At 41.9% G+C, this 27,227-nt stretch overlaps 1 protein-coding gene across 2 annotated transcripts in view; it reads left to right on the top strand.

Moving 5' to 3' along the window:
• Window positions 1–27,227, top strand: part of SULF2 (sulfatase 2) — a 258,582-nt gene that overhangs the window by 174,207 nt on the left and 57,148 nt on the right. For both annotated transcript variants that reach the window (XM_075011862.1, XM_075011861.1), the window contains 2 exons: window positions 19,480–19,631; window positions 25,629–25,798. In XM_075011862.1, coding sequence (XP_074867963.1) covers window positions 19,480–19,631; window positions 25,629–25,798 — 322 coding nt within the window. The remainder of the gene's footprint in view (window positions 1–19,479; window positions 19,632–25,628; window positions 25,799–27,227) is intronic.

Raw genomic sequence — 27,227 nt, forward strand, 5'->3', positions numbered from 1 at the left:
TCATGCTTTCCTCTTTATAATATGTTTGTCCTTTGTTTGCTGCCATTTGATCATTGTAATTGTTCTAATGTTGAATGGCCAAATCATGGACACTTGTTCTTATTGACTTCAGTAAGAATACAGATGGTGATCTCTCAGGATGTGGACCTATATTTAAATAGGAAGCTCAAGTTAAAATAGCTGGTTTTAATACACAGTAAACTTAAACAGTATTTTCAGCCTGTCCTAGTTTCAAGCTATCCCCCTGTGGAAGCCGAATTTGTTGTAACATTTTGCTGATGTACAAAAATACCACTTTTGTGAATGCAAATGGAATAAACGTGCAGCTTTTTGTTATGAATGAAACCTTCATTCATGCAGACAGGTGCAGACTTTTGTTTATAGAAGCAAATTTGATGACCTTTTAATGAAAGCTGGCTGAAATTCCTGACCATGCTGTTCACTTATAAGTACTGAATTGAATTTACAGGTAAATTGGGTCACACTGGTAGTGCATTGTAGCTGCTTCTTCGAGACCTGATCCCATTTACCTGCATTGCTAACTCATCTCAGGGATTGCCATTTTAGAAGCATTGCTGTGGCAATTATTATCTTGCATACCAAGAGCAAGCTGCATGGGAGGGTATTTTTGGCTGTGACAAGTAAAATTTCACTTCTGAAATGGGCAGTCTTGTTTTGAAAATGGCTGTAGCCTCAAACAAAGATCCCTGATTCCAGGAAGGCTCCCTATTAAAGAAATCATACATGCACATACATAAATCTTATAGATGTCAAAGACAGTGGTGTTAATTTGCTCTGAGACTGTGCAATGATTTAATTTCATATTAGACTTTATATTTGAGGGGGGCCAGCAGGAGGGGAGCTCTCTTACATTCACCTTCAAATGGCAAGCTTCAAAACTTCAGACAGTATTCCCGATAAGCTGGGTGCTTGTGCGGCCACTTGGGGGAAGAGTTAAATGCTGCCCAGCTGATTAGCAGAGTGCCCGCAGTTAGGTTTTTGTTTCTACTAGTGGTACACATTTGCACAGGCATCAATGCACGTAAAATTTATTCCACACATGGATGGAAAAATTCTTAAGGTGGATGGAAAAGGTTAGAGGGAACATTGCTTGCAGTGTGTGTGTGTGAGAGAGAGAGAGAGAGAGAGAGAGAGAGAGAGAGAGAGAGAGAGGTTATGTGGTACAGGTTGAATCTCTCTCATCTGGTACCCTCAGGACCTGACCAGTTCCAGACGGGAGAATTTGCTGGACCCAGGGAGGTCAATATTGTCTACCATATTACCAATACTTCCACTGCTTACTTGGCTCTTAGAAGACATTTAGGAATAAATAACAGCACAGAACACTGGGAGCCAGGACTGGTGTCTGTAAAGAAACTTTATGGGACCACGGGAAACTTGGCTACACCCATGATAATTTGTCATCCAGCTAACTAAAATCATGCCAGATTACCGATGTTGCTGGACAAGAGAATTCCAAATTAGAGGGGTTCAACCTGTAGTTTTCTTTTAGCTCCCACTCCAGTCACTTTCTCTTTCCTTGATCATGTCTTCTCTCTTGTTCAGCTCTCTCCTCTTTTACCTTCTTTCATTTCTCCACCTCTCTAATCCTTGTACTTGTCTGACTTTTTGGCTCTTCCCATTGTGGTGTCAATGACTGTCCCGGTTGCAAACTAGAGTTCTCATCGCTCTGGGATTCCTGCCTGTTCTGTCTGCACAGTGGCAGTGGAAGTGCTGGTTTGGAATTGTTCAGACTTGGGTAGTTCCAGCCAGATTTATGTGGCTATTGCTGACACCCCTGGAACTGAGCCACTTGAGTGCAGGCAGGAGAACCAGCATGACGCAGGATTCTCCCACACTTGACTGAGTGGAAAAAGTGTAGGAGGCAAAAGAACAACATGATATTCCCACAACTGTTTCCTGGAGTTCAGTCTGTTTGTAATTTTCAAATTTTGTAACAGTCTGTCATATTTATAGAACACCAATCAGCATTGCAATTGGGGCAGTATGAACACCGCAAATAAGACAGTGAAATCCAGGCTGCACTAAAGTCAATGGATGTTTTGTAGCTGAATTCAGCTGAGGTAGTTTTCATCCAGAAAGTGTAAGACTCGGGACAGCTGTGCTTTCACCTTTCTGTGAACCAGTTTAAAATAAGCAAGGGTGCAGACTGGCTTTTTCTCTCCTTATCCCATCAGGTCTGTAGCAACTGAGAGTACATACGTGTGTCATTACGAGCATTGATTTGGCTAGGAGTCTGGAAAATGCTGATGTCATGAAGTGCAACTACAAAGGCTGTCTTGTTCTGTCTGTGCATCTCATCCATGCAGACAGTGAGATCCTGCTCTCTGTACATCAAACAGTCCAACTCAAGACCTTCTCATATCATTGCCTTATTAAACAGTGTGGGAAATTACACAGAAAGGACAATTTAGGTGAATGTGTTAAGTCAGTTGAAGATTCATTTGTGGAAAAACATGGTGAAAACTCTGATGCGTGAATCATGATGATGTGAAATAGTGGGCACGGAGGCTCAGACCTTGAGCAGATGTCTGGAATGGAGAGAAAACAAAGAGATCTTGTGATAAACATTTCTGAGTGTCTGAGAATTGACTGCCAAAGATTCGGTGTATAAACATTTACAGAAAGAAGGTTCTGTTTTCTATGAATATACGCATCTCTTTTAAGGAAGCTGCATTTAAAATGCAGGAGTGACTGTTGTGGAGGCGTTTTGTTTTTGTTGAGTTCCCCCCAACTAACAAATACCAAGATATTTGATTGTAACCCTAGCCTAAACTTTTTCTCTAGATATTAATTAAAGACATTTCTGTCTCTTTCTCTCCTTTGTTATTTTATAGATTAGGTTTTAGAATTGGTGACCCATTCCAGAATATTATAGGGTTTTCTTCAGTCTCATTTAGTCAGGAAATAAAAATATTTGTATATGTAAATAAATTCAGCTGAAATAGGGACAACTAGGCCCAATTCAGCTCAGCTAGAAGTGGGTATTCGCTTCATTGAGGCTTTAATGGGAGTTGGGTTCACTTACATCAGCACTTAAATTGGTCCAAAATGTAGCAGGTACATCTATACATAATAGGCTATCTTCAGCCACATTAAATAGTATCCTACTGCACTTCTAACCCAGTTATTTTAAGTGAGACTATTCACATGAGGAAGCGCTATTCATTTTAAGTTAAGATGGTAGAATCTGACTTTGACATTAGGCTTTTATTTTAATTGTAGAAAAATTAATAAGTACCAGTTTGTATTATTCATTTTTATGAACTCTGAGAAATACCATTATAGGAGGGCTAGCTCTGCTGTTGTTTGAGCTTTCCTGGGAATAAAACTAATAATCATACTTAGCACTTTTACAGGTCTTTACAATAATTAACTAAAAAATTCATTAACATTCAGTCACAATGTTCCATTTCCTCCTGTTAGTATTGGACTAAATGGATACAGTAGCTGATTGCATTCAGATAACTTTTGCTTTATCACTTTGACATTTCAAAATATCTTTTTAATGGAAATTTAATTCTAAGAGATGGGGGAACTGTGACTGGTAAGTGTTTATTAAAGGAGGGATTAATCCAAAAAAGATGTGACAGGGTTATAATGTTCAAATATATGCCAAGGTCAGAAGTCTCAACCCTTTCCTGCAGTGTTCTGCTTTCTACTGTTACTACTAGACACCCCAACTGAGGTTGGACAGTGCTGGGGCACAGCAGGGTCATAAACTCATAGTAGGAGTTCGCCTGTGTCCTGAGGAGCTTGTAGTCTAAATAAACAAGACAGACACGATAGGGAGGAAGAACATAGATGTAGAGTTGGTGATATGACTTGCTCAAGGCTGCACAGCAGGTCACTGGCATAGCTGAGAGCAGAAGCAAAGTTTCCTAGCTTGCAGTTTAATATCCTAGCTACTAGATCAGAAGACATGGGGTGGAAGGAACTACCTCTGGCAAGCCACAGACAGCCTGTCAGACCATTCACTCTGGCCTTCAGGTTCCTGCTGAGGAGCAGGATTGGGACTGCTTTGCCGAGGGGAGCCAGCCCACTTCTAGGCCCCCCAGTCTTTCCTGTTCTCTTCTCCCTCCCCTGCAGCGTCAGCCCTATGCTTGGGTGGAGCAGCTGCCATTCTGGCCAGACAGTCTGGTACTTTGAATGACACAGGCAGGGGAAGATGAATAGCAGCCAGAGGGGCCTGGGAAACAGTCATGGGTGGGGAACAGAGGGAGTTAATAGCAGGCAGGAACAGTCAAGGGGCAGCGATCCGGGGGCTTGGATAGGAATTGGGGAGTCCTGGTGGGAGGTTAAGGGGCGGGGAGCTTCAGGGGATAGTTGAGGGGAAGAATAGAAGGGGTTGAGTAATGAGGTGGGGAGCAGTCAAGGGCTGGGGAGTAATGAAGGGGAGACCCATTGTGGCGTTAAGGTGCAGACAGCGGAGAAGGTTGAATAGGGCATGGGGCTGGATCACATCTGGCTGTTTGGGAAGGTAAGAACATAAGAATGGCCATACAGGGTCAGACCAAAGGTCCATCTAGCCCAGTATCCTGTCTGCTGGCAGTGGCCAATACTAGGTGCCCCAGTGGGAGTGAACTGAACAGGTGATGACCTCTCTCTTGCCATCCATCTCCAGCTTTTGACAAACAGGGGCTAGGGACACTATTCCTTACCCATCGCAGGTACAGGTTCAAGCCTTCCCTACCCCCTCCTCCCTACAGTTTCCATACCTGATGTAAAAACAACAAGTCCTGTGGCACCATATAGACTAACAGACATTTTGGAGCATAAGCTTTCGTGGGCAAAGACTGTCTTTGTCAGGTGCATGAGTGGGGGTGGGGGTTCAGAGGAGGGTTTAAAAAGGGAGTCTCAGTCAAGTGGGGGTCCAGAGCTGACAAGGTCTATTCAGTCTGGGAGGATGTGGCCCATTATCAGCAATTAACATGTGCATAACATGAAAGAAGGTACCCCAACTCAGAATCCCTGCACAGAGGAAAGCTGAATTTTGCACAAGAGGAGGAATTTTGGAGTAAAATTTTCAATGACTTTGAGTGACTAGGAAGGTGGTGAAGTGCTGGAAAGCGTTACCTGGAGAGGTGGTTGAATCTCCATCCCTACAGGTTTTTAAGTCCTTGCTTGACAAAGTCCTGGCTGAGGTGATTTAGTTAGGATTGATCCTGCTGTGTATAGGAGGCTGGACTTGATGACCTCCTGAGGTCTCTTCCAGGCCTAGGATTCTGTGACTTTCAACTCTTTTCCAACTCCTCACCCTCTGTTTTGAAACATTCTAGCAGGGGCTTTCAGACCAATAATACCACATCCATAGACAGTTTTGGAGACCTTTACACTTGAAAATCATCTGGACAGAGCTTTTTACATATAAAAGTTACTATGGTAAAAGTAATTTCAGGGAGCAGCCAGATGCCATGTTAAAAGGAACAGAATGGAATGGCAGATCTATAGCGCTTAATGTACTGGCTCCAACTAAACTCAGAGGGGCAGTAGTGTTAGGCTGTAGCTTCAGAGATAAGCAGCAGTCCTGCAGTACCTTAAAGACTAACAAGTTTATTAGGTAATGAGCTTTCCTGGTTAAGACCCACGTCCTCAGATGTGGAGTAGACTACTCCCCCTTTCCCCTCCCCCTGCTGTGTAAATCGTGAATTCTCATTATCTACTCCGAATCTGAGTGCCACGCTGAACTTCATGCAGATGCTGCAGAAATAGGATGACTCTGCATATGAGAGAGGGTTCTGCTGTGTAGCCACTGTCCCCTCAGGTTAACTCCTGTGCCTTGTTTACTGACTTCCCTAAGCACTCTGTAGAAGAGAGGCACATATGCCCTTCTGTAAATTTCCTCATAACTTAGATTTGCCGCAAAGCCCAGAGTCCAGCAACACTTGCCTCTGTACCTGACATAGATACATGCATGACTATAGAAGTAAACCAAAGAAAGTATCTAGTTTCCTTTTGCCCAGCCATATTTCATTGGCACATCTCCCTTCCCCTTTCGCCTGTCTGTTTTCAGCATTAGATATTTTAGATTGTCAGAAACACCTCCATCTTTTCTTTCCAGTAACTTACTCTTCTGATACGATGCCAATTCTAGCATTTAAAGTATAATGTCTTTGTCATATTGATTTATCATTTCTGCCAAGAAGCAATTTTTAGTGTGGTATTCCTTAAAAATAAGATTCTTATCTCATAGCCTTCAGAACAACAAAAAAGCTAAATGGAATATTTTTACATTATCAAAGCGCTTTCAAAAAACATGTTAGATCATTTAGGACTGAAGTATTTACAGATTAAAAAGACCTATCAGATTATTGAGTCTAATACCCTTACAAAGAGACATATAGTTTCTTAACACTGCATGCATCAGATTGAAGCAAATGCTTTAAAGAAAGTTATGGCATGTACACGTTAAAAAACAAAGTTAATCTGAGGTCAAATTTGAGTCAAGGGGATGCAAGGAAGCATAACACATTAAATGTAGTAAGCATAACCCATCCTGCCTGGATTAAGGTGTGTGGTGTTCCAAAACTCAGTCTGTATATATTCTTGGGGGTGCCAGCCATAAAGTAAAAAGAATCTAAGTCTGTGAGAAAGTCCATAGGCTCATGGGTGGAGTGCGTCTCATGGTGTGAAATGTCCCCAGATCCTTTCTTGTCCAGTCTTTCTCCTGTGAAAAGAAACAGTCCATCAGGGAAGGAAGCGGGTGTTTACCATGACCTTGTCCCTCGTTGGCAGCCTTGGTTGCTCTCCATCTCTTGCCATCAGTCTTGTGTTGCACTTTACTGGCAAATACATTGTCCATCAGGGAAGGCTGCAGGCACTTTCCCTGTCCTTGTTCTTCCTTATCCATCTTGGTCATTCTCCATTGTGCCTTGTTGTTGATATTGCATTACGTTTTACTCGGAAATACATAGCCTGTCATGGAAGGCAGTGAGCTCTTGCCCTGACCTAGTCCCTCGTCTGTTGTCTCAGTCTATCATTGACCTCTCTTCAGTAGTCTCACCTAGCAAGTGAAGGCAGATAAAAAAAACCTGTCAGGGAAAGAAGTGGATGATGCCCTTCCTAGGTAGAAAACCTCATGTGTTGCTTTTATAGCAACGTTCGTAGTCTCTTAAGGAAGGAGGTGGATGCTGACTGTGCCCCTCGTTGAAGGTCTTGGTTGTTTGTCAGCATTCCTCATCGGCTGTCTTGTCTGGCATCTTTAGGAAGATACATAGTCTGTCAGGGAGAGAAGCGGGTGATGTCCCTGACTGTTGCTCTTTGGTTAGTAATCTCGCATGTCTTTTCACGTGAAGTACTTGGTCGGTTGGGAGCAGTGCCTGACCATTCCTCTCATCACTGGCCTCATGTGCCTGTTGTGGAAGGATGGGTAGGTAATCTGTTCAGGGAGTCTGAGGTGAGCCTGTCTGCTTTGCTAGATGAGGTGGGTGCCCCTTAGTCATGTGTCTCATTGACAGTCTCTGCCACTCATTCTGATATTGCTGGTGACCTGTGATGTGCTCAGTGTAGATATCCTTGGACCACCTGGTGGCATCAGGCCAACTGCTGCCTCATGCTTCCAGCCACTTCCTAACAAGCTGTCAGATGGCACCATCTTCCTTGTTCAGGAGCACCTTAGCAATGGCCATGTCCTTCAAGATGAAGGAGATGTGAGGGATCAGGAAAGTGTTCAGCTCATTGATCTTCTGCTAGGTGGCAAGCAGGGAGTCATCAAGGATGGTCGCGTCCTGTAGAATCTTGGTGATGGTATCCTTGAGGGTTTGTCAGACTCATACTCCTGTTCCCAGGAGCTGGTAGTACTAGCCCTGCTCAAAGAAGACCATGGATTCTCCCTGGATCTAGAACAGCATGGGCCTGAGCAGGTCGCTGATGCTGCTGTCATTATGAAGGGAGGCATACTCCTTGATGTTAAAATGAAGGACTGTCCACTGGGTGGCTCACCTGGCAATGCCGAAAAGTCCTCCGAGTTATCAGCAATCAAGACCAGGTTGTCCACATAGGCCAGGACTTTGACCCTCCTGGCATGGAGTCGAATCCAGCTGGGCTACAGGCTGTGGCACTTAGGAGCAGTTCCGTAGCTGGGGCAGGATCTTAGCCAAAGGACTGAGAAGAGATTTTCCCCATATTATCTAGGATCTCTGTCCGCTAGGCTTGTGCGTGACAATCTTCATTAGAACTGAGTACATCCTTTTCAATGGCATTCTCCAGAACTGTAATTCTTTTTCAGAACAGACCTTCAGCTTTTCAAAACCATATTAAGTCACAGCCTCCTTAAGATACATTTTTTTTATGACTGCATCGGCTAATCCATGAAGTGGTAAGATTTCAATCAAATTCTACACAACTCTAATGCAGCCTGTAAAGACCACTTTTCTAAGTGTTCAGGTATGTTTTATGTTGCCAATACTATTTACAGACTCATCCAGCACAGCAAGAACACATAGTTTGGTAGATAGTGGGAAAGTTTGGCTTGTTGTGTTCCTGCTCAAAGACAAAGCAATGGATTTTTGTGAAATCCCTTAATGGAACTGTTTAGCAGAACAGAATGTGGTAAGTGCTATGGTAAGCAATCGCCTGGATCGATAACCCTTTATGAAAAGTACATTCTGGAGGCAGAATGACAAGTCGAATTGTAACTTCTTAAGAGGAAGAATGGTTCGATGGATTGGGTGCTAGCATGGGACAGGGAAGACCATAGCTTAGTTCCTGGCTTCCTGACCCAGCTTCATGTGGGGCCTTGGGCAAATCACTTAGCCTTTGTTTTATGGATGGCTAGCTGAGGCACAGAGATAAATAGCACCTTCTTATCCCACAGGGGTGTTGTGAAGAGAAGTACTTTCAAAATTTTGAGGTACTAAGATCTTTTTCATAAGGGCGGGGAAATTAGTTCCTAAAATTTAGTTAGAGGCATCGTAAGGGATGTATAGGAGGGATATTATGAAAGTCATGGTGCTCGGATATCTTGCCAAGGTCATTGCAGAAAAGACGGAGCAAACAAATTGGGTAACATGGAAAATAATGTAACTGTAGAATGTTACAGTTCTTCTGCCTGGATGAAATTCTAGTAGAAAGGAATTATGTGATCAAGATGGAATTTTTTTCTTAATTAGGTGCAATAAGACTGTATTGCTTCCTTTGCATTCTTTATCAACCAGTTTTGCTAGTGTTTCTTCTTTATTTGGACGAAAACAGGTTCTGTTTCAATGGAGTAGACTGTTCCAGCCAATGGGAGCTGTGAGCAGCTGCACCTGTGGAGCTGAAGTAAATAAAGTGTCTGGTGGCCTGTCAGGGGTGAACCCTGGTAAACTGTGTCTGAACCAGGGAGTGCTTATTGCCCACCCCGGTGCAGACACCTAGGCTATGCTAGATTCCCCTGTTGGAAGGGGAACGCAAATGCGGCTGAAAAATATGAGGAAGGGCACTTTCGAAAGCGGGGTTTCCTTTCAGATGAACCCCATGTACACTGCTTGTTTTTTCCAAAAACGGCACTTCAGGAACAGTGAGTGGCTGCCATTATGTAAATGAGGCACACTATATGTAAATCAGCACCTCATTTGCATTTCCAATTGGCCACATTTGCAGTCCCCTTCTGAAAGGGGAATGTATTGTAACTGCAGCCTTACTGTGGGGAGGGGCTTTAGTGCTGGGCTTTACTGTTTTTATGGTTGACCACATTTAAGATTGGAGTTGACCAAAATAAGTTGATGTGGACTCATGTCACCAATAAAGGTTCATCATAAACCTGATAAGCCTTGGATTCTGTTGCTCCTTATTACAAAGTCTATCAAAGCAAGAGTGGGCATGTTTATTATATTTTTGCATGAAGAAAGAAATATAATATATATAAAGAAGGATAAATCCCAGAAACATGATTCCTGTCAGGACTGTGTTGCAAAAACGGGTAGTAATGTCATGTGGTTGGTTTTTAATGTACTATGCTTTTAGTAATTTGGGGACTTGGATATTTTTGGTGGTGGATGTTCTGGGTGAGAATGGGTAGATATATAGTAGATTGGTGAGGAGCTAGTCTACAGAAACTAAGCCACTTCTCACTGGATGGGGAAAGATGAAAAGGAATCGTGAGAGAGGCATCAGATGCCAACAGGCGCTGAGCCCACGGTTACTGATGATGATGATGTTCTGGGTAGCTAGCAAACTAGAATAGTTACAGCTGGCTGTTGAGAGCTGTAAAGGTTTGAGAGAACTGACTTAATGGTAGGGCAATGCATTGCCAAACTGAGTTCTGAATTACATTTCCAGTGTGACACAAATTCAAATGAATAGCCATGTTAATCTGTGTCCACAAAAACAAGAAGTCCTGTGGCACCTTATAGACTTAACAGATATGTTGGAGCATAGGCTTTCACAGGCAAAGATCCACTTAATCAGATCCATTGCTACGGCTTTCCACCTGTGGTTTGACTGATGGAAACAATGCAGCCAGGACATTCTTGGTTCTGTCCTATCTAATCTTAAAACAAATCTTTTTTGAGGATATGGCTGATTGGGCTTTTCTCCATTCAACATATGCTTTTGCATGGATCATTGGTGGCTTATCTCAGGAAGAGACATCTGAGCCTTATGACTGTAGTCTTGTCCCTTTTCTTGAGTAGTTAAATTGGTTTTAATGGGAGCATATCCTGGCCCTTTGTTTCCATTGGGAGCATGCTCTAGCTCTTTGTCTTCATTAGGATTACCTACCCAAGAAAAATGAGAAGTTGGCTTATTATTTACATTCTTCTGTTTTAATTCCTTGCTGCCGACTTCAAAATATGTTGGTAAAATGTGTGTCTTTTAATTGGCTCCAATTTCCCCCGTCAGCCAACCAGAGCCAGTTGGGACTGAACTTTGGGTGCAGCTGAAGAAGTGTACCTTACAGACTCAAGATGGTTTGCAAAGATATTGTAAAACTTACCTTTGTGTTCCCCTATTTGTGTGCCAAACTGTCCCCTGGGATAAATTGGAGCAATGTACAGGCTGCTGTAAGCGCACAAGCTGCCATTGGTCCTCCAGGGCTTTTAGAGCAACCAGGAATCAGCAGACAATCAGGACATCATTTTTCACTCCAGCCACAGCTTCTGGGAGAAGGTGTGTGAGTGAGCCCCTGACTCTGTGGCACCTGAGGTTTCCCTACAATGATGGGTAGGGTATGCAAGTTTGAGGGTAGCTTTGTGCTGACAGCATACTGCAATGCAGAGGAGAATCTGAGCTACCAGGTACAACAGACTCTTAGAAAAGTATTAGGGTTTTTTTTTTCCTTGAATCTTAGGGAACTAGTAACTTCCTCAAAGATTTCCATCAGTTTCAAGGACATTGTAGCACAGGCAGTGAATCTGTGATTTCTAGCAAATATTTCTTGGTTTAAAAAATACCTAACGAGTCAAATTTGTGCCTTTGCTTATAGCAAAGAATCAGTGGAGTTGGATGGGGTTGAGGCCAAAACGCGGCCCTAAACTTTACTTTTCATCTGTATGTTTTCTGTGGTTCATACAATTTATAACCGTTACTGAGTGATTAATGCTAATAATTGATATTTTAAGCTACAGTTCTTATCACTAAATGGTAAGAGTCAGATTTTTCAACTCTCATTTCACACTGTTGTGTATAGGTTTTCATAAGTGGTCAGTTCCCATATGGATGCCTAATTAAAGGCCAGATTTTCAAAGGACTTCAACACTTTGTGCTGAGCTCTGTGGAAAATCTGACCTTTTCTTTTAGTTCCTCAAAGGCCATGTCTACACTCTCCCCCGACTTCTGGAATGGGCATGGTAATGAGTGGAAGATGCAAAGGAGAAGTGGATTAAAACATTTTATGCCTCATTTACATAGTCCCATGAACTCTCGCTTCCAGAAGATCCCCTTGTGGAAGCAAAAGCTGCTTTGCAGATGGCAAAGGTTTATGGAAGAAGGGTCTTCCTGAAGGGGGATTTCCTTCAGAAGGATTCCCTTTTCCTTCTGAAGGAGCCTCATCTATATGTCAACTTTTTTCCTTCTGGAAGGGGATCTTCTGGAAGCAAGATCACATGGGAATATGCAAATTAAAATATGTGAGAGATTTTAATGCATGCCTCATTTGCATCTTCTGCTCCATTCATTACCATGCCCTTTCCAGAAGGAGGGGGGGTGGGAGTGAGTGTATGCGCAGCCACAGAATGGAGCTCTTCTGAAAACTGTCCCATGAGGACAGATTTTACATTGATTACTGTTGGAGTAAATGACTGCAATCTTAACTCACAGCTGTCAATGTTACACCACCTTAAATTCATTCATTTAATTGGAGTAAATGCTAGAGCATGCTACCAGTGTGAATGCAAAATCAAGTGTTACAAAATGATTTTTGCTAAATATATGGGCAGAAATCAGGGCAGAAATGCTGCTCTTCCCTTCAAAACTGAATAGGTGAAACTTTTTTTCTCAAACATTTGACCTAGAAAAATTAAAAATGGGCAAGTTGGAGGAATAAACAAACCCCATCTGGAAATCTGTCAGACTAGCAGCCAAAAACCTTAATAAATGATTGGAAAAACAGCAATGAAAAATAGAATGTTCTGCAAAGAACTTGACCCATGATTCCCAATTTGGAATGTGGAGGGTTAATGGTTATGGCACAGAAGTTTGAGGTTAAAATCACTGCATATGTGTGTAGTTTAACAAGTTGTTAATGGGATATGGGTGGATATACATAAGTAGCACAGACGGTATGTAAAAAGTTTTGAGGGCAAGAAGAAATAATATGAACTCATAGCTCACTACCCCCTAGGAGGGAGAAGCTTGGCTTTTCTGAGCTTCAGTGTTCATTGCACTATTTTGTTAAAGAACCCTATTTGAAAATAGAATTCTGCATGCTAACATTTTGGAATCATGTAAATTTGAGATGAGAGAGGCTTATTATTCTTTCTAGTTCATCCAATCCAGGCAAGATGCACCTTCTATTTTCCTAGTGCATACCACAGAGTAGGCTTAAATAGCGTAAGATTTTGGTTCGACTGCTGCTCATGGGAGAAGTGAATCCACAGTGTAACCTACCACTGTCAGGAAGTTGCTAATTGATATTCCACCTGTACATTTGTTTAATTTTGTCCTCATACCTATTTTAAAGGAATGTAAGCACTCTGACTGTATTGGTAAGCAGGTTATTGCTGAAGTGGATAAAGATTCTTCATCCTCTCTAACAAAAATTCATGTAACTAAGAAATAATACTGAGTCTGACTTAAACTCCATTGCCAAGGAGATTGAGTGAAGACCGGTAATTTTAGCCTTGATCTTATATCTGACCAACTTTACATTTGTGACATTCCATTGACATCTGCAGAATTATTCCCAGTCTAAACTGGAATAAGTGAGATTAGACTCAGGCTATGTGTACGTTACCTGGAAGATGGACCCCCTCAGGGTTGATCTTCCAGAGTTTGATTTCATGTGCCTGGTGGGGATGCACAAAATCAACCTATCTAGGGTTGGCAGTTAACCCCAGTACTCCTTGTTATCGCGAGGAGTCAGAGAGGTTGACAGGAGAAACTCTCCCATCCACCTTCCTCAGTGAGGATGGCCAGATGCATCGATTCTAGCTACGCAGTTGTCCTAGCTAGAATGGCATATCTGCAGTTGACTTACTTTACTAATGTAAACCAAGCTTCAGTTTCTCTATCCTTAACTGGGCCTTGGTATCACAGCCCAGGTGAGAGGCCATGAAGAACGATTTCCCCCATCATTCTAATGATCCAGTTAGAAACAGCTTCTCAATTTCCACTTGAATTTAGACCTATGGAAAGATATTTTAATATTGTTACATTTTTTTAAAAGTTATTCTTAAAAATCTAGCAATGATCATAAAAAGCTATGTAAGGATGGACAGGAACATTATCTTGAGAGTTTGCTGTGGTTGTAAATGCACTCTTTTAGGCAATTTTCCAACTGAGAAGCCTGTTCTTTTGGTTTTGCTCTGTAGATTTTTAAATCCTAAATCTGGAAATCTGATATGTTTACAAGTTACCTTCTTGTCAAGAGAGATCTTTGTAGCAGACCACAACATGCAGTAAATTATTATGCCCTTTGTCATTGCTTTTCAACCTTCAGCAAAGTGTTTCCTCAAACTCTTTCTGCAACTCTAACATGCATTCTTGGTTCTTCCAGGTGATTGGGAGTGGAAGAAACTTTGGGGAACAGTGAAGGTAGTGGGGTCATAATATGTGGCAGAAGAGGTTACCTTGTATACAGGATTTGTCATTTAGTTTCAGCTTATCTGATATGGGCCCTGCTTCACCTGTTCAAGGGAGAGCCTGCGTTATATAGTAGGTTTTAAATCCACTTTATTATTATTAAATATGCAAAAAGCATTTAAATCCATCTGGATATATTTTTACAGTTACCTCATAGACTGGATGTTAGGATACAGCTGTGCATAAATTGCTGTGGTCCCTAAAAATGTTTGCTAATGAAATCAGGGAGCAGTCTGGAATTGGATGCACTGAAGGCTTCCATTCTCCACTGAGCAGCTGTCTGTAGTGTTGGGCTGCAATGAAGCAGAAAAAGAAAATTGTGTTAGACAGCAGCTTTAACCTATAAAGCAATATCTTCCCCAGTGGAGAAAAAAAATCTTTGCTCTATCCCTGTATTCTGTAACACAAAGGAATAATGTTCAGAAGAGTTTAAATAATAAGCTTTTTTAAGGCTCTTCAGAAGAAGGGAGGGAGAAAGATGAGAAATGGAAGGTTAAAAACAGAGAAAATTACTTAAAAATACTTTGATATCCATGAAAGATGATAACGCTTTCCTGAACATAGGGTGGCAGCTATGGAAAAGGTGCTGGAAGGAACTTCCCTCAGCCTTTCTTGTAAAGCTTCTGCTGAATGAGAATGAAGTAATTCTTTGCAGAATGCGGCTTTCCTGTGTTCTTTAGCTGGCTCAGCCAAAGACTTTCGGAACTGACTGTTAAACTGGAAACTGGCTTCCGTGAATGGGGCAGAGATGAGCAGTGCCAAATTTGTCTGTTTGGATAGAATGTATTGGTGAGGCACAAAATCCTTTATATTGCCTTGTATGTACCTGCCGCTGTAAATAGCCACCAGTATCTCAATCTGCTATGTCTGACACCAGGCCAAAACCAAACAAAATCTTCTGCTCTGTTTAATTACCCACATATTACTGTGGTTTGCCTTTCACTCCTAAATATTGGATGTTGCTCAGAAGTCAAAGTCATTTGAGACAGTATTTCTGCTGTGCAACCTGCCAAAAGAACATGAGTTTTATCTATTTACAGTCAAGTCGTTTTGGCATTGCTACTTGCTGTCATCTTCATTTGTCTGATTTTTTGGTGAGGGTGGTCTCACTGAAAGTGGGAAGCGTAACATGTCGATTAGAACAGGGGGACTGGAATTCTTCACAATGCTGCTGACTTGCTTGCAGACTTACAAGAGAGAAGGTGAGATAGGTAATATGTTTTACTGAACCATCTTCTATTGGTGGGAGTGTTGAGCTTTCTAGCATATACTCAGTTCTTCTTCAGGTCTAGGAAACTTAGAGCTTGTCCTCCAGATATATCACTATAGCAGAACAGCTGCAGCAGAGTGGTTGCACTGCCGTGTCACTTTAGCGAAGACACTTCTGTACCAATGGGAAAACTTCACACATTGGCATAGTTAATTTGCCTCCCAGAGGGGTGGTAGCAATGTTGATCGGAGAAGCTATCCAATTGACAGAACGCTGTTTACATGGCGCATTAGGTCAGTGTAACTACGTCACTTAGGGTGTAGATTTTTCACAACCTGAGTGTTGTATTTATCCACATACACTCATGCCTTGCTGTACGAGCATAATTGGTTCCCAACATTCCGCTCATAGGCGAAAACTCATAAGAGGGACATTAAATTACCATTAAAAGACATGTAAAAGTGTCTGATTGGTTCCTAATGCTCCAAACTCAGTGAAGGAGTGGCAGCAGGTGGCGCTGCTTTGGAAAGTAAGTGAACCTTGGGTTGTGGGGGGTGGGAGTTGGAGAGAGTTAAAGGCTGGGGGTAGTTTGGGGCCATGAGTGGGAGGGAGGGTTAAAACCTGCAGGCGGCTCCTGTGGAGGAGGAGGTGGTGGTTGTTCCTCCCGGCTGCAGCAGAGGTATGGGGGCAGGAAGTGCAGCAGGCAGGGAGGTTTGGAAGGGGACGGGGTGGGTGTTGGGAGTGGGCTGTGGTGAGGGGAGTGGGGAGGTATAGGCTGGGGGAATGTTGGGACTGGGTGGGGTGGGGGGGGATGTGTGGGGCACTGCTGCAGGGGGAGTGTTGGGATCGGGCTGGGCGGGACCCCGCAGCAGGCTCAGCTCCAGCTGTGGGGCGGGGGGTCACCCTGGCTAGGGGCCCTGCGCCCCAGCCACGGGACCGCAGGTCTCCCCACGCCCCAGCCAGGGACCACGCAGTGGAGTCAGCTCCAGCTGTGGTTCTCCCCGCACCCTGGCCAGGGACCCTGTGGTGGGCTCAGCTCCAGCTGTGGGTCTCCCCATGCCCTGGCCAAGGACCACGCAGCAGGCTCAGCTCGGGTCCCGGGGCTGCAGATCTCCCCACGCTCTGGCCAGGGACCCCACCTCCGGCTCGTATGAGCAGGGGAAGTTCACTCGGATAGTGAACAGTGGTAAATATATGCATCACTTGTTTTAGAGAGTACTCGTTAAAAGAGGGATGAGTGTACAGGTCTGTGGTGTAGACCTGGCCTCGCTCTGTGCCACAGCTAAAAACAAGGGAGCATACAGATGGTTTAGCATAAATGGTTAACACACATTTCAAAGGCCCATTCAAACTGAAGTGGCTCTTTAGCACCCATCCATTCGGATGGCTACGCCACACTCTCTCTCTGAAAACCATCATTCAGCATAGTCCATCCTGATTTTGGTGAGGGTGGTGTCACTGAAAGTGGGAAGCGTAACATGTCGATTGGAACAGGGGGACTGGAATTCTTCACAATGGGGCTCTCAAATGAAACCCACAAGGAAAACACAATAGAGGAAGATGACCTTGGACAATGTGGAGAAGATATACTGAGACTGAAGGACAACCACCGTGACTTTTGGGCTCAGCTACTTTTGTCATGAGACAGAGTGAAGTGGAGGAGACTTGTAGGTGACCTATGCTCCACCTGGAGTAAGGGTTTAAGTCAAAGTCAGGTCAGAGGGAGAAGAGGAAGGGGAAGGAAACAATGTGAGGTTGGGGGTCTTATTAGCTGGTTTAATAAGGCATAAATCCAGAGTCACTATCCAGACCATGATTTTTGGTGTTTAGTGAAGAGATAAATTTCAGCTCCCAGGCTCATCTTTGGAAAGTGTTTGTGTGTTGTGCTGGTTTCCTTTGAGAATGAGGCCTGAGAGGTCAGATTCAGGGTGATGGTTCTATGAACAGTTTTCACTGAGAGGGGATGTGGTGCTTAATTTGTCTTAATATTTTCCTGTGAGAGTTCATTTGAGAGCGTAATGATTGTCTGGTTTAACCTTCATAGCTGCTGCCGGGGTGCTTAGTGCACTCAATGAGGTGCACCACAGCTTGTAACAGGGCATGTCGAGAACCCATGGATCTTGAAAGGTGTGTTGTGGAGAGTGATCACTAATAGTGGAGACATGACTACAAGGTTTGCACAAGGTTTGATTCCATATTGCCTTAGAATCATAAAATTGGAGGGAAACACAAGAAGTCATCAAGTCCAGTCTCCGGCACTTGTGGCAGGACCAAGCACCATCTAAACCAGTGGTTCCTAACTTGGGATCCATGAGGGTATAGGAGGATGTCTGTGGGCAGGGGAAAGATAAATAAAAATGATCATAGAAAAGAAGTGTTAAATAAAATGCAAAGTTACAATCAATTATTATTTTTAAATTAAATACCTTCCAGTAATGTTAATTGCTGTCCAAAAATCTATGTTGTGGTTCCCATTTTCGTTTAATGAAGTGTACCTAGTGGCTAGAATTGGCTTTGATGTGGGGGGGTCAACGAATGGTTTGAGGTTGTTTTTGGAGGACGACTGGGGGTCTGCAATAGTAAAAAGGTTGGGAACCATTGATTTAGACCATCCCCAACATGTGCTTGTCTAACCTGCTTACTAATCCACAGTGGTGGAGATTCCAAGACCTCCCTAGCAATTTCTTCCAGTGCTTTATCACCCTGGCAGGAAGCCTTTTCCTGATGTCCAACCTAAAACTCTCTTGCTGCTATTTAAGCTTTTTGTCCTATCATCAAAGGTTAAGTAGAACAATTATTTTCCTTCCTTGGTGATGTGTCTTAGTCTATGGGGAGCTTACTTCTGATAAGCTTGGAGAGGCTGCTGTGTTGTTTAAAGACTAGCAGAGGGGGTTCAGAAAAGATTGTTTGTTTGTTTTTAAGGAAGGTATCCCCTTCCTTCCTTCTGATACTCTGGAACTTGGCCTGACCTTGCCACAGCACTGCATACAGATTACAGGTCAGTTAACCCCTCTCTGGCTCAATTACTCTGATAAAATCTGTGTATGTGATAGTTTCTGCTCTACTCCATTGTGTTTCTTTGTTCATATGGTGAAGCCACTAAACACTAAGATTCAAGGGAACTATGAGTGGGATGTCATTGTCAAGATCCACTCTGCAAGTTCAACAGAATTTTGCCATAGACCTTATCGGATTGGATGCCGCAATGGGGCATTTCAATACAACAACCCTGCATTTGTAGTCATTACGTAACAGGTGAATTGTTTAGTGACAGTTGTGTGCTGATAACTTTTAATATTTAAAAACAGCTGTACGAGAAAAGCATCATTGGAGGTATTGTAACGTCCTGATGAATTTGTGCTTTTCTCTCTAATATTTTGCATTCTTCCTTTCCATTTTCTAGTAAGGCATTTGTGTCAGTACATCTGAAGTTTACAAGAGCTTGGTCAGTCTGAATAGTTATTCTAGAAGGAAGGCACACACGCCTGTGTAGCTTTCTTTAATGTCTCTTGTGCCCTTTATTTCTTCTGCCAGACAGGCTGCTGGTCAGTTTCTTTTAAGCATTTTGGCTTAAAATTTCATCACTTTGTAAACTACCTCATTTGTTGTTGTCTCCTATCCCAGTCTCATGCTGTGAGCACTTACTTAGCTGGAGGAGATTGGTTATACTCATTTAACCTATGTGAAGAAGGCTGCTAAATTGGGTGATTAAGGGTAGGATGAGATAATGTGGCGATTGACTTTATTTGAGACATGTTTTGCTCAGTTTCACTGCCCTTGAATGTATTATCAACCATTATAGGTACTTTAAATGCAGTTTCAGTTATTAGCTTGGTCCGATGTACTTCTTACAAGAGGGTCTATATTATTAGAGAGCTCTGAAATGCAGGGAAGGCTGTACACAGAATTTCATAAAATATCTCACTGTATGGTTAGATGCACCTGGAGGAGGACAAAAACTGAAGAGTGGGGTCTCTGAGGTATTTGTATTATACCTCCTAACTCTAGCTCTCCTCTCTTTCCTGCAGCTTTCTTTGGGAAGTACCTCAATGAATATAATGGTTCTTACGTGCCTCCAGGCTGGAAAGAATGGGTTGGATTACTTAAAAACTCTCGCTTTTACAACTACACACTCTGTAGAAATGGTGTTAAAGAGAAGCATGGATTTGATTACTCTAGGGTAAGTCCTGTTGATTTTATTTTGAATTTTTTTCCCCTTTGGATGTAACTGTGAGCAGGCTACAAACACTTTATGGATTCAGTCTAATTAAACGATTGTTTTCATATACATATGAAAGACTGTGCTAGTAAAATCTGTTTCAGTCCCTAATGTGGCTTTAGAACATACATCTCTCCATTTCTGGACCATACATTATCTCTTCACTTAGCTGCTGCAAGACTGTAAACCCTTCTTCAGTGAGCTTTACAAGCTGAAAAATGGGTTAAATTGCATCCGGGCTCTCTCTACTTCAGTTAACTCACACTGGGCCTGACTCTGGCCTGTTACACTGGTGTAGGCCTGGAAGAATAAAACTGACTTCATTGGGGTTGCACAAGTGCACATAAGATTAGTATCTGACTCCTTCTCCTTTAGAGTGGGTGGGTGGATCAGTGTGTATGTACTGAGGCATTTTCCGTCTCTTCCTATACTGCACAGTGCCCACTGGCAGAGAGAATGCTTGTTGATTTAATGAAAATGAATGCATTTGTCAAAGCAACCAGCTTGTGATTTCCTAAAGCGGGTAACAGAATCCGATTTATGGCTGTAAATAATTTATTGGTAAACTGCTTTGGTTGAAAAAACTGGAACCTGAAGGGGAATAGCCCAAGAATGAAAGGGACACAGTTTGAAGGTTGGGGGCAGTAAATAGCTGTGAAGTGACATCCATGTAGTTTGGGACTTATAAGTTAAAAAGTTATAATTACAGTTAACTATAACTATAGCTCTCATCTTAGTTATTTGTAAGTAGATTTTCATGAGAGGATTCAATTCCAGTTAACCCACCCCCCCACACGCTTTGTTAAAATACAAATGCTGCTTCAGTGCTTTTTATTTTTGTGTTGATGTGTACATGGAATGTTTTTCTTAAAGAAACAAAGTATATTTTGGGTGTCTCTTGTTGTTTTGTTTTTAAGTTTAGTGTGCTTCGTGTCAACAGTGGAACCTAAATAGGATTCTCAGGTTTCTCTGATTACCAGGTGATACGTGGAAAGGACAGATGCTTAACAGATTTATGTGGCTTTCCCATTTCTCTTTTAATCTGTAACAGACAGCAGTGCTGATCTTAACAGCCAAACTATTGCAAGGTAGTGTTAGAAAATTTTCAGTGGAATAACATGAAATAAGTGATTTTACTGGTTTTGGTTCTCAATTGCACCAAAGGGAGCTAAGGGGGAAATTCACTCTCTTCAAAACCCACAGTACTGTTTGGTATATAAGATACTTTTAAAACACTCATATTTCATTTTGTACAGCTCTTCATCTGTAAGCTGTATGCACATCTACCGGAACTCCTGTTTTCAAAAATGCCTGGTAGAAAATAGATGTTCCAAAGGACCATCACATCTTTGTATATAGATTGCTACTGTAATTCATTGCCATCAGTGTATAAAGCAATATGTATTGATGGTAACATTTGGAGTTGAGTGATGGATCAATCAATAGTTGAAACATGCTGTGGTATGTTTCCTTCCTGCCTTTTATGTTTTTCTTTTAATAACTAAATTGTCCACTAAGGGACAAGTTGAGGTAACATGACTTCAGAGAGATTGTTTTAATGGCCTTTCTGCGTCATTAAACAAGTACTGTACCTTTCTGTTTCCAGTATCTCTTGCCTCACTGGCACACAAGTTAGCAAAGCCCATTGAGATTTCTATAAGCTATTGACCTCCTAGTTGTGCAAATTAAATATTTGAGATCCAAATTTAATACAAAGTCCATATTAAAGGGCAAATGTAAGGTTGAGAATTGCTTTTAAAACATAGATATCATTATTAAAAATACTGTTACAAAGTTAAAGAAAAAAGCCCACTTTTAACATTTGAATGTTAGCTTGCTTTTTATTGGCTCATTTAAAGGCCACATTGTTCGAAAGTGAAGAACAGGCACATTTTCTCTGAAAATCAGACCCTTTAAAAGTATTTTAAGTTTGGATCTTCAAAAATTAAGGCAAACAGAATCACTGGTCACTTTTTAAAGTCTAAATGTTAGCCAGAAAATTTAACAAGTCAATTGTATGAAAAAATGTAACTAGTCAGTTACATGTTTTCTCTCAGTTTCTTATCAGTTTACTTCATTAGCACAATTTGTCATATTTAGGTTTAAAAAAAATTGCATTTAATTTTTTTAAATCTCTCAACTGGCAGCTCAAACAAAAATTAATTCACGACAGTATTTCCATTTGGCCTTAGCCTTTCCAAATGTGTATTTTTACAAAATTTTAATTAGAGGACAATGGTGATCTGTCAAGTGCCCTTGCCCTTCAGAATGGAATAGAAATCCATATTCTGTTGCAGGTCTAACCCATGAATGTAATGCAAACAGAAAGATCTTATGTCTTACAGCAGGCTTAGAAAATACCTACATGCTTTAGTTAAATAGTAACAGAGAGGTAGCCCTGCTAGTCTATGTACTATCAAAACAAAAAAGCAGTCCAGTAGCACTTTAAAGATGAACAAAATAATTTATTAGGTGATGAGTTTTCATGGGACAGACCCACTTCTTCAGATCGTAGCCACACCAGAACAGACTCAATATTTAAGGCACAGAGAACCAAAAATTTGTCAACCTTGATGTTTTAGTTAAATGTGAGTGCATTATTATTCCAGAGTTCTCTGTCAGAATATTGATTTTTTTTTTCCAGTTCCTTAAGAGATATTAAGAAGAGTTTTCCATATATAAAAAATATAGGGTGAGGTCCTGAGTTGGTGGGTCTCCATTGTTTTTGGTGGAGCTGTGCTTATCTACACAAGCTTTCAAAATTGAGATGACCTCAGCGAGGTAGCCGTGTTAGTCTGTATCTTCACAAAACAAAAAAGGCAGTCCCAGTGCACCTTAAAGACTAACAATATTATTTATTAGGTGATGAGCTCTCATGGGACAGACCCACTTCCTCAAACCTGGAGAATAACTGATAACTGAAAGAGAAAAAGCTGAGGAATCAGCTCGATAAGATGGACTCCCCACTCAAACCTTATGATACCAGCACTCCTAGCTATCTCTGAGATACCACTGACTTCCTGAGGAAATTACAGAACATCCGAAATCTTCATGAAAATACCATCATTGACACCATGACTGGAGAGGCTCTGTACACAAATATTCCATGTAAAAATGGACTACAAGCGATTAGAAGCACTATCCCAGATGTTACCACAGCACATCTGGTGGCTGAGCTATGAAACTTTATCTTCACCCACAACTTGTTTCCAATTTGGGTACAGTTTATACCTCCAGATCAGCAGCACTGCTGTGAGCACCCACATGGCCCCACAGGATGCTAACTTTTTTATGGATGACTTAGAACAATGTTTCCTCAGCTCCTGTCCTCTATTGCCCCTCATTCACTTATGCTACATTGATGATATCTTCATCATTTGGACCCATGGTAAAGAGACCTTTGAAGAATTCCACAAGGATTTCAACAACTTGCATCCCACCATCCATCTCAGCCTTGACCATTCCACACAAGAGATCCATTTCCTGGACACCTCAGTACAAATCACTGATGGTCAAATCAGTACCACTCTATACCGGAAGCCCACTGACTGGTACACTTACCAACATGCCTCCAGCTTCCATCCAGGATACATCACATAATCCATCATTTATAGTCAACTTTTAAGATGCAATGGTATCTGCTCCAGTCCTACTGACAGACCAAAAATATCAAGATCTCTTCCAGCATTCGTAAATCTTAATTATCCTCTGGGAGAAATAAAGAAACAGATTGACGGGGCCAGATGAATACCCAAACCAGCTACTACTTGGATAGGCGCAAGGAGATTAATAACCTTGTCGTCACATATAGCCCCCCAACTGAAACCCCTCCAGCACATTATTGACAATCTACAACCTATATTGGAACATGATGCTGCACTCTCACAGGCCATTGGTGACGGGCCTGTTCTTTCCTACAGACAACTGCCCAACCTCAGGAAAATTCTCATTAGCAGGCACATGCCACACCACAGAAATACTAATCCTGGAACCCTTCTTTGCAGCAAACCCCGTTGCCAACTCTTTCCACATATTTACTCTAGAGATACCATCACTGAACCTAACCATGTTAGTTATGTGATCGGGGCTCATATTCCTGCACTTTCACTAATGTGATAGATGCCATCATGTACCCGCAATGCCCCTCTGCCATGTGGACAAACTGGACAATCCCTGCTGCAAAGAATGAATGAATACAAATCAATCATTAGGAATCTGAATTGACATAAACCAGTAAGTGAGCATTTCAGTTTGTCAGGGTACAGTCTTCAATATTTTAATAGTATGTGCTTTAAAACAAAGGGATTTTAACACAAGATTACAAAGGGAGACAGCTGAATTGGAATTTATTTTCAGGTTTGATACCTATCACCATGGACTCAACAAAGATATCAGTTATCTCACGCATTACAAGGACAATTTCCCCACCTTTGGTATTTGCAGTGACTGCAGGCATCTCATTTAACTTAATAGATACTTGCAAAAGTTTTTTTTTTTTCTCCTCCCCCACCCCCTATCTTTTTAAAATTCTCTTTCTCTGTTATCAGTTATTCTCCAGAGCGGACGAAGTAGGTCTGTCCCACAAAAGCTTATCACCTAATAAATAATAATGTTAGTTTTTAAGGTGCAACGTGCCTTGCTTTATTTTTTTTTTCTTTTGTGATAATTGAAATGAGTTGGTGGTGTGTGGTTTGTCCACTGAAGATAGTTACTGCTACCACAAATACACCATGTAATTCATAACAGATGGCAAACTTGGATTGGATAAACCTAAGATTGGAATAGCAGGAGTGCTTCAAGTCAATTGATGTACAAACATGTAAATTGGAGACTGTTCTGACTGATTCTGGGGGAGGCAGCAAGCAAACATGTTAAATTTGAACACTGAAATTAAGTGAAAGAGGCCCCTTTGAGGAATGAAAGGTGAATCTCTCTTGCACTTCCATGGCAGGGATGAGAAAGATAGAGGGAAGACAAAAGAGTACTGTATTTTATTTGTTATATAGTGAAATAGAGTAGTTCAGTCTCTAGGTCTGTTTTTCTGGTGCCTTTGCATTACCTTTACCTGAGGGGAAGAGGAGGTGCACTGAGAGGAAAGGGACTAGGCTAATGGAAGAAAGCTGTGCTTGAAGGGAGAACTGGGGAGGTATTCCATCCTCTTTAATGGGAACCACACTCCGTACTTGGTGACTTGACAAAAGCAAGATACTGCATGGGGTTTTACCTTGGCTCTTGAAGGTGAAAGGCCAGTCTTTTCTCTGTGTGTGGTGTTCTGCAATAACTAATACCATACCGCTGTCTGAAACTTATGTTGGTGTGTTGCATTTTCTTGACATGCAGGGCTTGTCACAAATCACTGTTTTCTAGCCTTATTCATTCAATATCACAACATGTATTTGATGCTCTACGTGCAAGGATGATCAGCTTGTGTTTTCCAAGGGGACTCTTTTTTTTTCTTTCTGTTTTTTAATGGAGACATGACTGTGCCAACCTTCCCCAATCAGTTGAAGTTTTAATAGCACTTGTTCAGTGGACAGGGGTCTAAATTCTCTAGCATGCTTTCAAACTCTCAACCCCAGAACACAAACAGTCCAGTAATATCCTTTACCTTTTAAAGTCCAGGAATGGTATTTGACTGACCATCTGAACTAGTGAGTGCCACAACTTGGCTAGATGCATGCATGAAGAGGCTTTTCTAGTTGGTCTAAATTTAGCTACCCTTGATTGTTTTGAGGGGCCTTGGGTTTTTTTTTCTTCCATATCACAGGCTAGAGAGGTAGGAAGTGACTTGTATTTTCATTTACTGTTCATACTTTTAACAACCTAAACTTACTCTTCCTATTGTTCCTTTCCAGGGTAAATAATCTGAATTTCCCCAGGCTCTCATGCTACTCAAGACTGTCTAGGACTCAGACTGGCTGATGGAATATTTTATTAAACTATTTCCTCTTCTTCCAGGATTATCTAACTGACCTGATCACCAATGATAGTATCAGCTTCTTCAGAATCTCCAAGAAGATGTATCCACATAGGCCAGTATTGATGGTTCTCAGCCATGCTGCACCTCATGGTCCTGAAGATTCAGCTCCCCAGTATTCACATCTTTTTCCCAATGCTTCACAACACATGTAAGGAAAAATAAAATCTCTGTATTTCCAGGCACAAGAAAGAAGAGCTGGATACGTCTGCTGGATAACATTTTGAGATTCTTAGAGTCTTGGCATGCATTTATTGTAATCAAAACAAGAGGGTTTGGAATTTTTACATGACTATTCAGAACATAATAAGCGTCTTCAAAGTAGGATGGCAAGATTTATACCGACATAATTTAGCATTGTGTCATTCTGTGGCCCTGACTCTCTCATTTACACTCAAGTCCCTTTACACTGCTCTGGCTGTAAAGGGGGTGTGTAAAGTGAGCATTCCTGGTTTGGGGTAAAGAGACTCAGTTTGCAAGGCTTGCACGAAAATAGCTGCATTGACCATACTTTGGAGTTGCAGCTGGGGCTTGAGTTCAGGTTCTGAACCTAGGAAAGGGGCTAGGCTTTACAGCAGCCCTAGGAGCCCAGATTATTTGACCCAGTTCACAGCTGTGGCTGTGTAGACCTACTCCAAGTGGGTGTCAATTTGACTTCAGTAAGGCTACCTGAGATGTAAGGTGTTATTCAGTGTGATAAAGACGAATTAGAATCTGTTCCTTAAATTACAGCCTCTTCAAGGGATGGACTGTACCTTTCTCTATAAATTTGCAATGCCTAGTATTTTGTGGGTATCAACATAGTACAAATCATACTTTTTTTGTTTTTTTTATTATCCCCATTTAACATTCATACTGTCAGCATCTAAGTTTCCCTGTATGACTTGTCAAAAGTTGCAGAGGACGTTTTCAGCACTGACAAATAGTTTAAGTCCCTTGATTTCTAGTCCCGTGCTGTCACCAAAGTAAAACCTTGTGGTGTTAGGCAATGCAGTGAATTCTAATTAAAACTAGTTTGGTACACTTTTGCTGTCACAGTCAAAGAAATTAATTTCAGCTTTGTGGAGGGATCAGTGTTTGACTCTGCCCAATGATCATCTAACAGCTGTTGAGGACACCTACCTCCTTGTAGGTCTGGAACAGACTGTGAGAGAGAGAGAGATGGTTCTTCTTAAAGTAGTGTCCCCATGGGTGCTCCCTCTGGGTGTCAGTTCGTCCTCGTTCTTGCACTCAGAAATTCTTCTATAGCTCTCATTTCCTGTGCTGCGCATGAGCGGTAACCCATGTTGCCACAGCCCAACACGTTGGCCACATACGCACCATCACAGCATTCTGGAGATGAGGATTCTCTTTCAGAGGGTGAAGATAGAATCATAGAACACTAGGATTGGAAGGGACCTTGAGAGGCCATCGAGTCCAGCCCCCTGCCCCAATGGCAGGACCAAATATTATCTAAACCATCCCTGACAGACATCTATCTAACCTGTTTTTAAATATCTCCAGTGATGGAGATTCCACAACCTCCCTTGGCAATTTATTCCACTGTTTGACCGCCCTGACAGTTAGGAACTTTTTCCTAA

The sequence above is a fragment of the Carettochelys insculpta genome, chromosome 17 (assembly GCF_033958435.1).
Source record: "Carettochelys insculpta isolate YL-2023 chromosome 17, ASM3395843v1, whole genome shotgun sequence".
Taxonomy (NCBI): domain Eukaryota; kingdom Metazoa; phylum Chordata; order Testudines; family Carettochelyidae; genus Carettochelys; species Carettochelys insculpta.